This window comes from Malaya genurostris, chromosome 2 (assembly GCF_030247185.1).
Source record: "Malaya genurostris strain Urasoe2022 chromosome 2, Malgen_1.1, whole genome shotgun sequence".
Lineage (NCBI taxonomy): Eukaryota > Metazoa > Arthropoda > Insecta > Diptera > Culicidae > Malaya > Malaya genurostris.
Window position 1 is genome coordinate 218,538,269 of NC_080571.1, and position 13,338 is coordinate 218,551,606.

General features: G+C 36.1%; 1 protein-coding gene across 21 annotated transcripts in view; it reads left to right on the plus strand.

The window, feature by feature from the left end:
- Nucleotides 1-13,338, plus strand: part of LOC131427610 (sodium/hydrogen exchanger 3) — a 238,500-nt gene that overhangs the window by 191,330 nt on the left and 33,832 nt on the right. For 18 of the 21 annotated variants that reach the window (XR_009229294.1, XR_009229293.1, XM_058590965.1 and 15 more), the window contains 2 exons: nucleotides 4,158-4,268; nucleotides 12,403-12,768. Coding sequence is in view for 19 of the 21 variants with exons in the window: in XM_058590965.1 (XP_058446948.1) it covers nucleotides 4,158-4,268; nucleotides 12,403-12,768 (477 nt within the window). In the remaining 2 variants the exon portion in view is untranslated. The remainder of the gene's footprint in view (nucleotides 1-4,157; nucleotides 4,269-12,402; nucleotides 12,769-13,338) is intronic. The other 3 variants (XM_058590976.1, XM_058590977.1, XM_058590979.1) reach the window with 1 other exon arrangement.

The window sequence follows — 13,338 nt, forward strand, 5'->3', positions numbered from 1 at the left end:
CAGTACGGAATGCTTTGAAGTCTGAAATCATCACCGTCACTGGTGGCATAGATTGTTGTTTCTTCCCAGAACGACAAGCGTCCATTTTGGGAATTTTTGAAGAATTTTCTTCTATGTCGCTACAATCGGATTCAGGAAGAATCTCGTAAATATTGTTAGACGGCATAGGATCAACGGAAGGGAAATCCGTCCGTTGTCTTTTATTTTTACATTCAGATTCTATAAGATCTTGAATGTTATTAGAAAAATGTTGAATAACGGATTGTGATTTATTCCGTATTGAATTATTTTTAGCCTTAGGCTTGTTGCCTTTCCGGTTGGACGCAGGCATTTTTGAAATTAATGAAATTTTAAATTAAATTAACTAGGCTAAATTAGTCTTCGATTAGACTCCTAGCTAGCCTTAAAAAAGGCTGATTAATTTCTTAGTCACTCTAATATCACTCTTTGTATCACTTAGTCACTCTAATATCACTCTTTGTATCACTTAGTCACTTAGTTAGTGATTCAGGTAGCCTTGAAAAAGACTGAAGCCTTGAATCAATGAAACTCTAGGTAGCCAGAAAAAAATTCCAGGAGCCAAGAGCTATACGCGTGCGGTGCGAACGACTGTTCAACACCGACTGTAAATTATTTAACTGATCGTACTCTTCAGGTTAGCTATCAGAATTGTAAATCTGAATTGCTACCCGTACGAGCCGGTGTTCCGCAGGGTTCGAGCGTAGCTCCAATCTTGTATAATATTTTCACTTCTGATCTTCCAAATCTACCCGTTGGTTGTCAGAAATCGCTATTCTGTGACGACACAAGTCTGTTAGCCACAGGTAGAAATCTAAGAGTGATCTGCAGTCGCCTACAAAAAAGTTTAAATATTTTCAGTGATTATCTGTCAAATTGGAAAATTAAACCAAATGCAGCAAAAACGCAATTAATTATCTTTCCTCATAAACCACGAGCTTCTTTTCTTAAACCAAACATTAATCACATTCTCAAATTGAATGACTTGGAATTAACATGGTCTGATCAAGCTAAATACTTAGGTTTAACGTATGACAAAAAACTCACTTTCAAGGATCACATTGAAGGAATCCAGGCAAAGTGTAATAAATATATTAAATGTTTATATCCTCTTATAAACAGAAATTCTAAGCTCTGTCTAAAAAACAAATTGTTAATTTATAAACAAATTTTCAGACCAGCCATGCTTTATGCGGTACCAATTTGGTCAAGCTGTTGTTCCACCAGGAAGAAAACGCTTCAAAGGATTCAGAATAAAATTCTGAAAATGATTCTGAAGCGTCCTCCCTGGTTTAGTACAAATGAGTTACACAGACTCACAAATATAGAACCATTAGATGTAATGTCACATAATATTATAAGCAAATTCCGACAAAAATCGATGCAATCTTCAATTGAATCGATTCGCTCTCTGTATTAGTTAGTAAGTTAGTATATAAGTTCCTTTTCCCCATTACACAATACAAGTAGGTTTAGAATTTTCCCTTCATAAAAATCTCAGAATTGCGGAAGCAAATGATGTCTTCATGGTAATAACCAAATCATATATATATATATATATATATATATATATATATATATATATATATATATATATATATATATATATATATATATATATATATATATATATATATATATATATATATATATATATATATATATATAACAGGGCTGAAAAGTCACCACTTGTGGCTTAACACCCAATTTAAATCTTAATAATTTAATTTTAACTCATATTCCAATAAATAGTTATTAAAAAAAAAAAAAAAAAAAAAAGGTTCCGAAATTAGCAGTCCAAAATCCAAAATTAAATTCACATCGATTTCTCAGAGATAGTTTGAGGTTTGGGAATAGATAGTAGTTCGAGGAGGCCAAATCAGGTGAATAAAGTGGGTGGGCAAGTAAGTAGAACTCTGAACTGTTGATTTTGACCATAGTAGCGATGATCATGAGCTTCATGTAAGGCTCTTTCACAGCGATTTAGGTCTTTAATCGCTCCATTAATGTACGCTAATACTTGCATTGAGGTAGCCCTCCAAATGTATACTTTCGCAAGTAGCAAACATTGCTCTAGTACTGAATTTATGAAGCTCTTCTCGCACGATTATGCGATTAGAAAAGCGCACTTTTCTTGTATGATGTGCAACAAATTTCTTGTTTCATATGTTTCACAACAGTAATATTAAATGATCTTGTCGTACAGTCAGTTGAAAATCTGGATGTGGAATTCAATCCATTCAGGTTTTGGAGCTGGTTTCACATGCAGTACTATGATCTACATCCCTTACAAAAACGTAACAAAAACAACAATAACCGATATGAAGCATTTGTGAAACATGCCAATTATAACAAGTTTTACTTGCTACTTGGGTTGACAATCCCAGAAAACCGGCATCATGATCTTCCCGACCCATTGATTCCAGGCACACGTGCCGCTTCGAAGCACGACTTCAGTCCATTGTTGGGTAATCATTTTGTTCTCTTGCGTATTATAATGGATCCAGCCAAACATGTACTCGAAGTGCACTTGCGTTCGTCTTTTCCTAAATAAGTATGTGTAAGATCTAGCGGCAGGCACGTGCCTGGTAGTATGGGAAATTTTCACATTCGATCGAACTATGTTCGATTTGATCAAAATACATAAACGAGTTAGTGATTTTTTATTTAGATGCTTAGTTTTTGTTTAGATGATTTAGTGTAAAATTCTTTAAATCCAAGTGCATCCTTACTGGAGATATTTGCTATAACTGCTTACAGTAGGTATATTTTGGTGATTATTTGGATTTGTGATTAACAATAAATGTCATACTGAAAACTGCCGCAAATGTTGAAAACTCACAGTGATTTAGAAATATTGTCGTGAGGACGGGTACAGCGTGATGGGTTCCTGAGTTCAATTCCAAACCGGCTTCAACCAACTTCTCGAAGAGGGGAATGTAATTGAGGTTCAAACTTCTATAATGGGAAGAAACAAAAACTATTGTCGTCTGATGGAATTTCTAATTTATCCTCTTTCTTTAAAATATTCATCCAGTTTTTAAAACTTAGCTAGTAACCAGAGATGCAGGTAAAAATTTCAAATATCTTCAGACAGGGTTGGAAAAGTCTGTATATTCGAAAAAAAAAATCTGCAGTTAGCAAGTATGTCTTGCTGGCAGCCATTTCTCTATAAAGTATGATACGCAAAATTGATTTGGCGAGCAAAAAAAAAGGTCGCGATATTTTCAAAAGTCTGTAAATTTTGACAAAAGTCTACGAAAAACTCGATTTTCGAAAGTCTGCACAAGAAAAAATGTCTGCAGCACTATGTACGAAATCTGCAAATTTACAGATAAATCTGCAGATCTGGCTTCTCTGCTAGGAACCCACCTTAGAAAATTACAAATTATTGTGTAAGCTCAGTTTTAAACAGTCCTTAACAAAATTTTTGACATTACATTGTCAGCCTATACTATATACAATCATAAAGAATTGTATTTTGAATGTATCATAGTAAATCGTATTTATCTTTGTTATAATTCTATTATCTGTTTATTCATTTGATCCCATATTTATGTTTCAAGTAATCCTTATAGTTATCGTTTAAAGATTATGATTTTTAAGTGTTTTCATAGATCTTTGTACATTAGTATATGTTGGTGTTCATTTCCCTTTTCTCGGTGCTCGCAATAGGCGAGATACTAAGCTGTAGCATATATCCGTTTCAAAATCAATTTGTTTTCATTGAGATTGGTCAACTCGCCTGTTGTTGTGCTATTGCTCCTCGTTTTGATCCACCTTCGCGGTACAAAACTTATACCGTACGAAACAAAAGCGCACAAGTAACCTTACTTTACAGAATCTATGATGCATCCAATTGTATTGCACTAACCTGCAACGAGTGCACCTACAAAATAATAAAGGAAAAATATTTACAATTTTTTCGTTTACTTTTTTTGTGATCTAATCTTCATCACGTCCATCTCGTCGTACATTTTGTCATCAATCTCTAATGCGAAATGAGAACAAATTGTTAAGTGTGAAAAAACTACTAAACATCTAACGAATGAAAATTAAACTTGTAACTATTAAACCGTGATTAGTGGAGTACCGTCACTGGGAACAGCTACCATTAACGGCAATAAACTTTATTACAGATTATATTAACGAAGTTCTGCACGAAGACAACGAGGATGAAGAGAAACTTGCGTCAGCTCCGGCAGATGACTGGGATGGTGGTGGACTCACGTTCACGGCGAAATCTTCGCGTAAGTATTCACCAATCGGTGCACTCTGATATGTGTCTCCTGTCTATACATATTCAACCGTTCTCATCCTACTCCATGTACTTAATAAAACCGTATTTTTGAACATCATTCCTTAAACTTTTGTGGTCTTTGTTTGTAGAAACCATATATCATATCGTTGTCATGTTAATTGTCCGTTCATTCGTATTAGTTGGTGAAAATAAATATTTTCTTTAAGCAATTTTGTAGTCTATTTGTAAGATATTCATGGAACCAGAAGTGACGAAGTTTCTGAAGGATGTTCGGTGCTTATTTCCAATGAAAGATTTCAAACGGTTATAATTTTCAGAGCGTATTTTTCTTGTAGATAAAAAATGAAAAGAAGCGACCCAGCCATCTTAGTTAAAAGTATAGTATTGCACAAGACTACGAGGAGTTTTTCGATTATCTGACATTAAAACTTTTCTGAAATTGTTGATCTACATTTGATCTTACTACAGTTGAACAATTTGAAAATTAAACGACAATCGCTCGAAAACTTAAGAGAATGTCATATCTTTCATTTCGCGCATTTTTGGCCTTCGACAGATGACAAGATCTTTGAAATTGTAAGAATATGAAAAATTTATTGAATTTCACTTTTGTAATGTTTAATAGGATCGTTTTCCAACAAAATCCCATTGAACCAACATTTTTTTCAATTTTATCACAATGGTAAGTTTTTTCTTACTAGAGTGATGAAAAAAAATATTTCTCTTTAATTTTTAACTTTTGATTCTCTGGGCGGATGTCGCTAAATTTTTATATATTTTATTTAGCAGAAGCTGGATTGGCTTGTGAAAAAATAATATGTGAATAATTTTGGTGTTCAAACTCGTTGATTGTATATGTTTTGTCGGTTCTTTTGGACTGTTTATATGAATTTTGTTTTATCTAAAAAACTTGGGACGCAACCAGGGTGAGCGATGTACTGTTAGCACATCGCACTTACACTGACCGGTTTGTTAAACGCGTGTGCTGACGTTTCCATACTTGGGTTGCTGCCAAAGTGAATGCGATTTACAAAGCGATCAAATCAAATCTATCAGAGTGAGCGCGATACGATAAAAGCAAAGATAAACTAAAGATGGAGTAGTCTGCGATTTCTTATGTATCATTTGAATAGGACCCCTCGATGAGCTCGGTTCACTGTCAGTTTAAGGTTCCTGTCAGAGTGAAAGCGTTACGCGAGGCGTCGAGGCGCGCGTGCGAGCTAGCTGCATTTGATCAAAGCAAACCTGTCAGAGTGAATGCGTTGCGAAAACAGTACATTGCATTGAATAGCTTCGCTTCGGTCCGCGTTCCGCGCTGACTCTGACGATCTTTTGAAGCAAAACAACAAGCGTCTGATCGCAGATTGCCTAGAACTGATTAAGTTTGTTATTGGCTCATCCCATGAAGCATTAAAGTCAGTTGTAGTAAGAAATCATTATGTGCTGAATGTAAACATATGTTTGCTTCCTTTGTATAATGTATTGTTTCCATGGTATTTTGTCGGAACTAGTCGATGCTTATTAACGAGGGCTCAATAACATTACATAATTACTGAACCAACTGGTTCACGATTACTGACCCAAAATTTTTCAATGAATCGTATGGGACATTGTAATCTCGAGTTTATCTTTGGTGAAAGTGTATCGTATCGAAACGCTTCGTATCACTCCATAAATCGCATTCTTGCTGACAGCTGCCATAGTCTATTATGCGAAACATTTTGTCGTTTTTGTGTTAAATGATTTTGAAGATTTTGCGCTAAAATTTACATGCCAATTGACTACCGTGCGACTCCATCGATTTATAGTGACTGTATCATACTCACTCTATCTTCTCCAGTTTCAGTTCCAAAAACCAGCCTTATAAAATAAAATTTAATAGTACTATAACTTTCAATATATTTTTTCCTTTCTTATATATATATATATATATATATATATATATATATATATATATATATATATATATATATATATATATATATATATATATATATATATATATATAAAGGTTATACGATCACTGAGAAAATCGACTTTTGAACTGAGGTTCGGAGGGCCGAGTGCCATATACAAGTTTGTTGAGATCAGCAGCCGAATTCCGGTGAATCGAAATTTTATTGGAGAGAAGAAAACCTTCATATGTCTTCACAAAATTCACTTTGCTCCGCTACTATGCTCCTGTCACGAAATTTCTTGAAATAAAAGAAAATTGCAAAGAGATTTCACCAATTTATTTCTTAGATTGGAATTCCCGTCAAGTTCAAGAAGTAATTTTTTGACACTTGAAAAAGAAAAAAGAAAAAAAATCCTTTTTCAACATTTTTGCGTAAGAAATTATTTGTGCAATAGTATTGACATAAAAAACAGTGGCGAAGGGGGCACCCGTTTTTAGGGGGGCGGCAAGCCAATCCTTGGGACCTATTTTTTGCTCGTCCGAGTCATCGTTCCGGAGATGGAGTTGAGTTTTTTTGCCCTAAACCAACGATGGGAGCGGCAAATCTTATTTTGCCTCGAGCGCCAAATTGTACGCCACTGACCGTATGGCAACTTTGACGAGCTAAATTCGAATTACTAAATATTTGGCAGATGAGTGTATTAACTTGTTAGATGAACACTTTAATGCGATTCCTCTAAAAGATGAAAATACTATAATAAAACCGTTCAATTTACAAATTCTTACAACGCTGAGATATTTTGACTAAGATAATATTGTAGAACAATCAACTGTATTGTTCACAAGAAAAAATATAGTAAATTTTCCTGCTTTGTATAATAAAAATATTATAGGTTGTCATCAAATAACAGTTCGGCAAGTAATTATTGCAACAGATAAGTATCAGTTGGGAGTATTTGTAAATATGTTCCTAACTACCATATTCGAAATAGAGACGATTGCTCACAAACACTACCTTATTTAATAAAATTTTTCTTGTTTTCTTATCTGTATTTGTAATTATGAAGCGAAGAAAATCTTAAAATGTCTTTCTCTTTACAAAATTGTCTTTTCTTCTCGACGGATTCCGAACAATCGACGAGAAAGACATAAAATTAATAGCTAAGAGAAAATGTAGTTTAATGATTCGGCGCTAGATGGTATTGAATGTTTCCTCTAAGTGAACATAACAGAACATCCTATGACCCACAACAAAAGCATTACAAATAAAGTTTGGGTTCTTATCCATTAGGATAGCTGGAGTATTTTGGCCGCTCTTATGTATTTCTGGACAGACCCGTACCCAGGATTTTGTTTCGGGAGGGGCCAATTGACTTCACCAGTTCCGGATGCACCAGAGAAAACTATCAAAAACGTCGAAATGGCACTCACATCGATTTTTCCGATATTTATTGGCATATTTCACGAACCTTTATTCAAATGACAGGTGTTATTATACCGTATGGCATTTAAATTAATCGAGATCCAACATCCAGGTCCGTGATGAGTGTTGAAAATTTTAAATTATCATTAGAAGTAACGCTGTAACAAAAACAGAAAAATTTTTATACAAACTTGGCGCTACCGGTTTTTCAGAACAATGTAATCCGAATCCGGCCTCTGGTAAGAGAAGTGCAGAATTTTGAGTGCTCGAAATCTCAAAAAGAAATACACGTTTCTTCAATAACTTAGAGATGAAGAAGTAATCTTTGAGATCTTTCAATAATACTGCTATTGCTCGCAATCGAGAATGATGCTCACGTTTTAGCAGACATAACTTTTCCAACTGGAAGTTTCATGATTGAGTATTGAAATTAAATGAGTGACTGTACCCGAGATCAGGTTAACGTATTACATTTTTTACGTCCGTTTATAGAGCACAACAATTCACAAGACTTATATATTATGCGCGGTGGTCCAAGATAGCTCCCTTACTACGATTCGAGGAAAACGGAAAACATAATTCGAAAAAAGTGGTCAAAAATTCCAAAAGGAAACTCACACCGATTTCTCAGAGACTATTTAAAAAAATAATAGTTTGAAGAATCCAAATCAGGTGAATAAGGTGGATCTTTCCGACCCATTGAGTCTCCTTCGAGGCACTTGTGCCCCTTGGAAGCACTCATGCCGACTACAGATTATGGTTGGGTAATAATTTTTTTCCTGGTGTATAAGAATGAATCCAACCAAAGTGCGCTTGCGTTCGTCTTTTTAGTTCTAAACAAGCATGTGTGGGATACATCGGAAGGATATCTTTCTCATCTGCAGAATCTTTCCAGTCATCCAGTACAATTTTATGTATTACTAGCTGACCCGTTGAACTTCGTCTCTTCCAAAAATTATTTGTTCGCATTTATGTGTTCGGAGAACAGAATTGTCAAACGCCTAAGTGGTTCTCTGATTACTTAACCTACAATCAACGGAATTCGACACACATTAGCTTTAGCCCAAAAAAAAGAAACATCGATAAAGTTTTCTCAGAACTTGTTCTGTACGTTCAAGTAGCCAAAAAGTGCCACACGTACTTTAGAGCTAGAGATATTTTTAGTTACGAAGGAACTTTTAGTCACTCGGAGAGACGACGCTTACATTTTAAGTTGATTTTGATCTTACCAATTTGAACTTTCTTCTCAGCAAGAATGGCTTTTATCGTATTAACTCAGCAACAAAAAACCGGCATGGTTCATTTAACATAGATTGTTAGCACGCTGTTGTAGGGATTCGCTCTGAAGCAGCTCTCGTTTTGCGATCCGATTCTACACTGGCAGTAGATAATTGTGATAGAATCATTTTACTATTGCCGCTCGTTTTAACTATGCGCATAAAACCTTTGAATAAGTTGTGAAAAAAGTATACGAAAATGTCTATGAATGCTCTACACCAAGGTTTTGAAATGTTGTAACCTAGTATGAGAATCATCAAGTCGAACCATCGATTCGATTTTCTGCCATAATTGTCAACCTGCAATTCTCTCTTGGTAAATTCCACACAGCGCCGATCATTGCAAAACTGTATCTATTCAGGTAAGGGCCGTGAAATACTCAAAGTATGAGGCGGAGCGAAGAAATGTAGAAAAATTCCCTCACGGTTCATGCATTCAGAGGTAGCGAGTTATATCCAATTGTCACTTAACGTGTGGTTGAAAAGTTCGTATCGTTTAATAGAAACACACATTTTTTGCCAAAATTCGTTTTTATTATTCAACATAATTGCCATCAGAGGCGATACAGCGATTATAGCGATCTTCCAACTTTTCGATACCATTTTTGTAGTACGATTTGTCCTTTGCCTCAAAATAGGCCTCAGTTTCAGGCGATACAGCGATTATAGCGATCTTCCAACTTTTCGATACCATTTTTGTAGTACGATTTGTCCTTTGCCTCAAAATAGGCCTCAGTTTCAGCGATTACCTCTTCATTGCTTCTAAATTTTTTACCAGCGAGCATTCTCTTGAGGTCTGATAACAGGAAAAAGTCACTGGGGGCCAAATCTGGAGAATACGGTGGATGAGGGAGCAATTCGAAGCCCAATTCGTTCAATTTCAGCATGGTTTTCATCGACTTGTGACACGGTGCATTGTCTTGATGAAACAAAACTTTTTTCTTCTTCAAATGAGGCCGTTTTTTTTTAAATTTCGTCCTTCAAACGCTCTAATAACGCTAAATAATAGTTACTGTTGATGGTTTTTCCATTTTCAAGGTAGTCGATGAAAATTATACCATGCGAATCCCAAAATACAGACCCCAAATGGGTTCGGTTCATCGCGTGCAGTCCACTCAGCTGACTGTCGATTGGACTCCGGAGTGAAGAGATGGAGCCATGTTTCGTCCATTGTTATATATCGACGAAAAATATCGGTTTTATTTCGATATAACAGCTCCAAACACTGCTCAGAATCATCAATTCGTTGTTGTTTTTGATCGATTGTGAGCTCACGCGGCACCCATTTTGCACAAAGCTTTCTCATATCCAAATATTCGTGAATAATATGTCCAACACGTTCCTTTGATATCTTTAGGGTGTCAGCTATCTCGATCAACTTCACTTTACGGTCATTGAAAATCATTTTGTGAATTTTTTTCACGTTTTCATCGGTAACAGCCTCTTTTGGACGTCCACTGCGTTCAGAGTTTGGAAAACACTCATCAAGCCATTTTTTGGTATCGACGGCACTTTTTTTCATCAAAAAGTAGAGTTTCATCAACACACGAAATTCCTTTTTTTCCATTTTTTTTCACAATAACAATAGTAGCTTCACTCAAAATGCAATATCTCACAAACTAATAATCAGACAGCTGTCAAATTTATACACGTATCTTTTGAAGGTTGGTACTAACTGAAAATGGTATGGATTTAATTCTAGTGGCGCCCTCTCATAGAAACGATACGAACTTTTCAGCCGATATGTTACGTACGCTTTGTGTAATCTAAATCATTCGAAAGCAAAATGCATGAAAAATCTCTTAGGTTGACCTTAGCGCTTCTACAACACAAACTTTTCATTGATTCACAATGACCAATATTATTCATCTAACTCCATAACACACAATCCATCAACTGGTGAACGATATCAGAATTTTTTCTTCTGCCTACAGCGGTATTTCTAGAACAGTCATATGCATTCCGCCAATCATTTATGTCGTTTTTGCTTGATGCCAAACCTAACCCAGTTTCCACCCTAACTGCTGTCAAATCGTTTGTTTGAAGCTAGTTTCGAACCTAGTTTTAACATTGTTGAACTGAAAATCGAGTCAGCTTCGAACCTGGTTTTTATATCAGGTTCAAACCCCCGTTGCTAAGTGCGAAATCAACACAGTTTCGTCAAAAGTGTTTGTTTGGTGAAACTACCCTGGGTCAGTTTTAGTTTTCTCATGAGAAAACGACATTGGTAAGCAAAAATTTTGATACACCTTTAAGCAAGTGGCTCGAAATGACGTGGATCAAGTATGCATGTGAAATCTCCACACAAATCTACTCGTTGCGCGCCAAACGATTTTTTCAACGATCTAGTATTCTTTTCTTCGACAGTCAAGCACCTATGCAACTGTTTATGCGCCAAACACCAATCGATGATCTAGCAAGCATAGATTATTATTGAGGTTTATTTGAACCTGCTTTAACCTACATCTATATTTATAAAAATGCAGAGGTCATTCTTTGTAATCGCATCACGTAAGAACGGATGGACGGGATTTACATAATTATTTTTTGTTTGATCAGTTTCTATCCCCACCGGGTTGGAACATAAAAAAATTAGGAAAAGTGGGAAAAATCCATAAAATTGTTTTGTATGGAATATGTAATTTTCCGTTGAAAAAGTCGTCTATGCTCAAAATTTTCTCGGGTCGCACCACGCATCCGAGTTTGTTTATTTTATCTTTTTTTCATGAGTTGTTGTTTAGGGCGCGTAAAACGTGTTCGTTTTACTCGGAGTCAGAGTAGCCCGCGTCTAGGTTCAAAAACGAAAACGGTATAAGATCACCGAGAGGAATATTACAGGAAAACTAATGGCGTTTTCGTTTTTAATTTGCACTACACCGGTGCAGTGCTACACTGAGGCATGAATAAACGAACAAAACTGACGAAAACATAAACAGTAACCATTGACTACAATAAACGATTCCATTGCACAGAGCTACACCAAACTTTTGATGAGTGCTACACCAGTGGTATCGGTGCAGAAAAAGTGTAGCACTGGTGTAGTGCAATTGGCAAAAACGAACGGATTCAGTGCACCTTTCGCTACACCGGTGTAGTGCAATTTAAAAACGAAAACGACATAAGCTCTCCGAGGGGCTTATCCATACTACATGAAAAATCACTGACTACTTCGACTTGAGTTAAGCTTTGATATTAGTCCCAAATGTTTGTTTGTCGGTACTTGAGTCTAGTACATAGTAGATCGAAGAAGGAAAACGTTTTGTTTTTAAGTTCTTGTTATATATTTTCCTGTATATTCATAATGCTACTTTGATCAATCATAATCTCATAGACTTATTTCATTTGTTGTACATTATTTAACAAATTAACCATTTCAAACTATGCACCATTCATCCAACGCTACTACCGTTCGTATCATCACTTCATGCAAGAATGTCTGAGAAATGAAAATGCTACATTTCAAACTCCACCTCTCCATCTGTGGACTTTCTCCTGTCGTTTTATTTTTCGATCGTCGAATTCATAGCCGAGCATTCGGCAACCGTGCGACAGCAACCAACTACGACGACGGCCGGTGAGAGTGGGCCCACTGGTGGCTCCTCGAGCAGTATCGAGGCCACCTCCACCACTAGTGTCAAGAATAACTCGTTGATCGCACACATCACTAGCCTGCCGGGCTTCGATCCGACAAAGGCCCGTATAGTTAAGCACGTCACGAGCAAATTCGCTTCTTCCGTCTCGAGCAATGCCATCAACACGGCCAGCGGTAGCAACAGCAGTGACGCTATTGCAGCCCCTCCCACCCGGCAGCTCGAACGTCCAGACCGTCTGATGCCAACGGCGGCCGAATCCTTCCTTCCCTGGCGGAGGGACAGATCGTATCAGAGTTTCGGTACGTGTACGCGTAGAGCGAGCTGCGGTAGCTTTCCGTTTGATATCGTCGTTTCCTATTAATTTCTATTTTCTAATTTGATACGTTGCAACCAATCGATCAGTGAAATTGTTCTTTATATATTATGATTTAATTCGTTTTGAACTAGGATTGCAAATTTTTAAGCCTCCTCGTTGTTGGTCATGGTTCGATTTTCTAGTTTTGTCATTAAGATACAATTCACGGTTTTTGCATGTTGTTCACGACACTATACACATTTTATTCGTGATGAATAGATTTAGAATTCCGTTGTATTCCCTATCTTCTATGATGTTTGTCCTACTAATAACATGTGCCTATGTTCGTAACAGGTAAACGCACTAAATTTTCACGCAGTTTTTATGTGCAATCTCAGATCAGGAAATGTATAATCAAATCAGTTCATATTTGTTAAATTATCAGCAGTTTATTTGTGCGCTTTATTCTTGTATAGTTTGTTTTCACGATATCTTTTAGATGAAGATTTTAATCAGCTAGCTTAAAAATTAATAAATAATTTCAAGAATTCCATGAATAATTAGGTGAAATAAT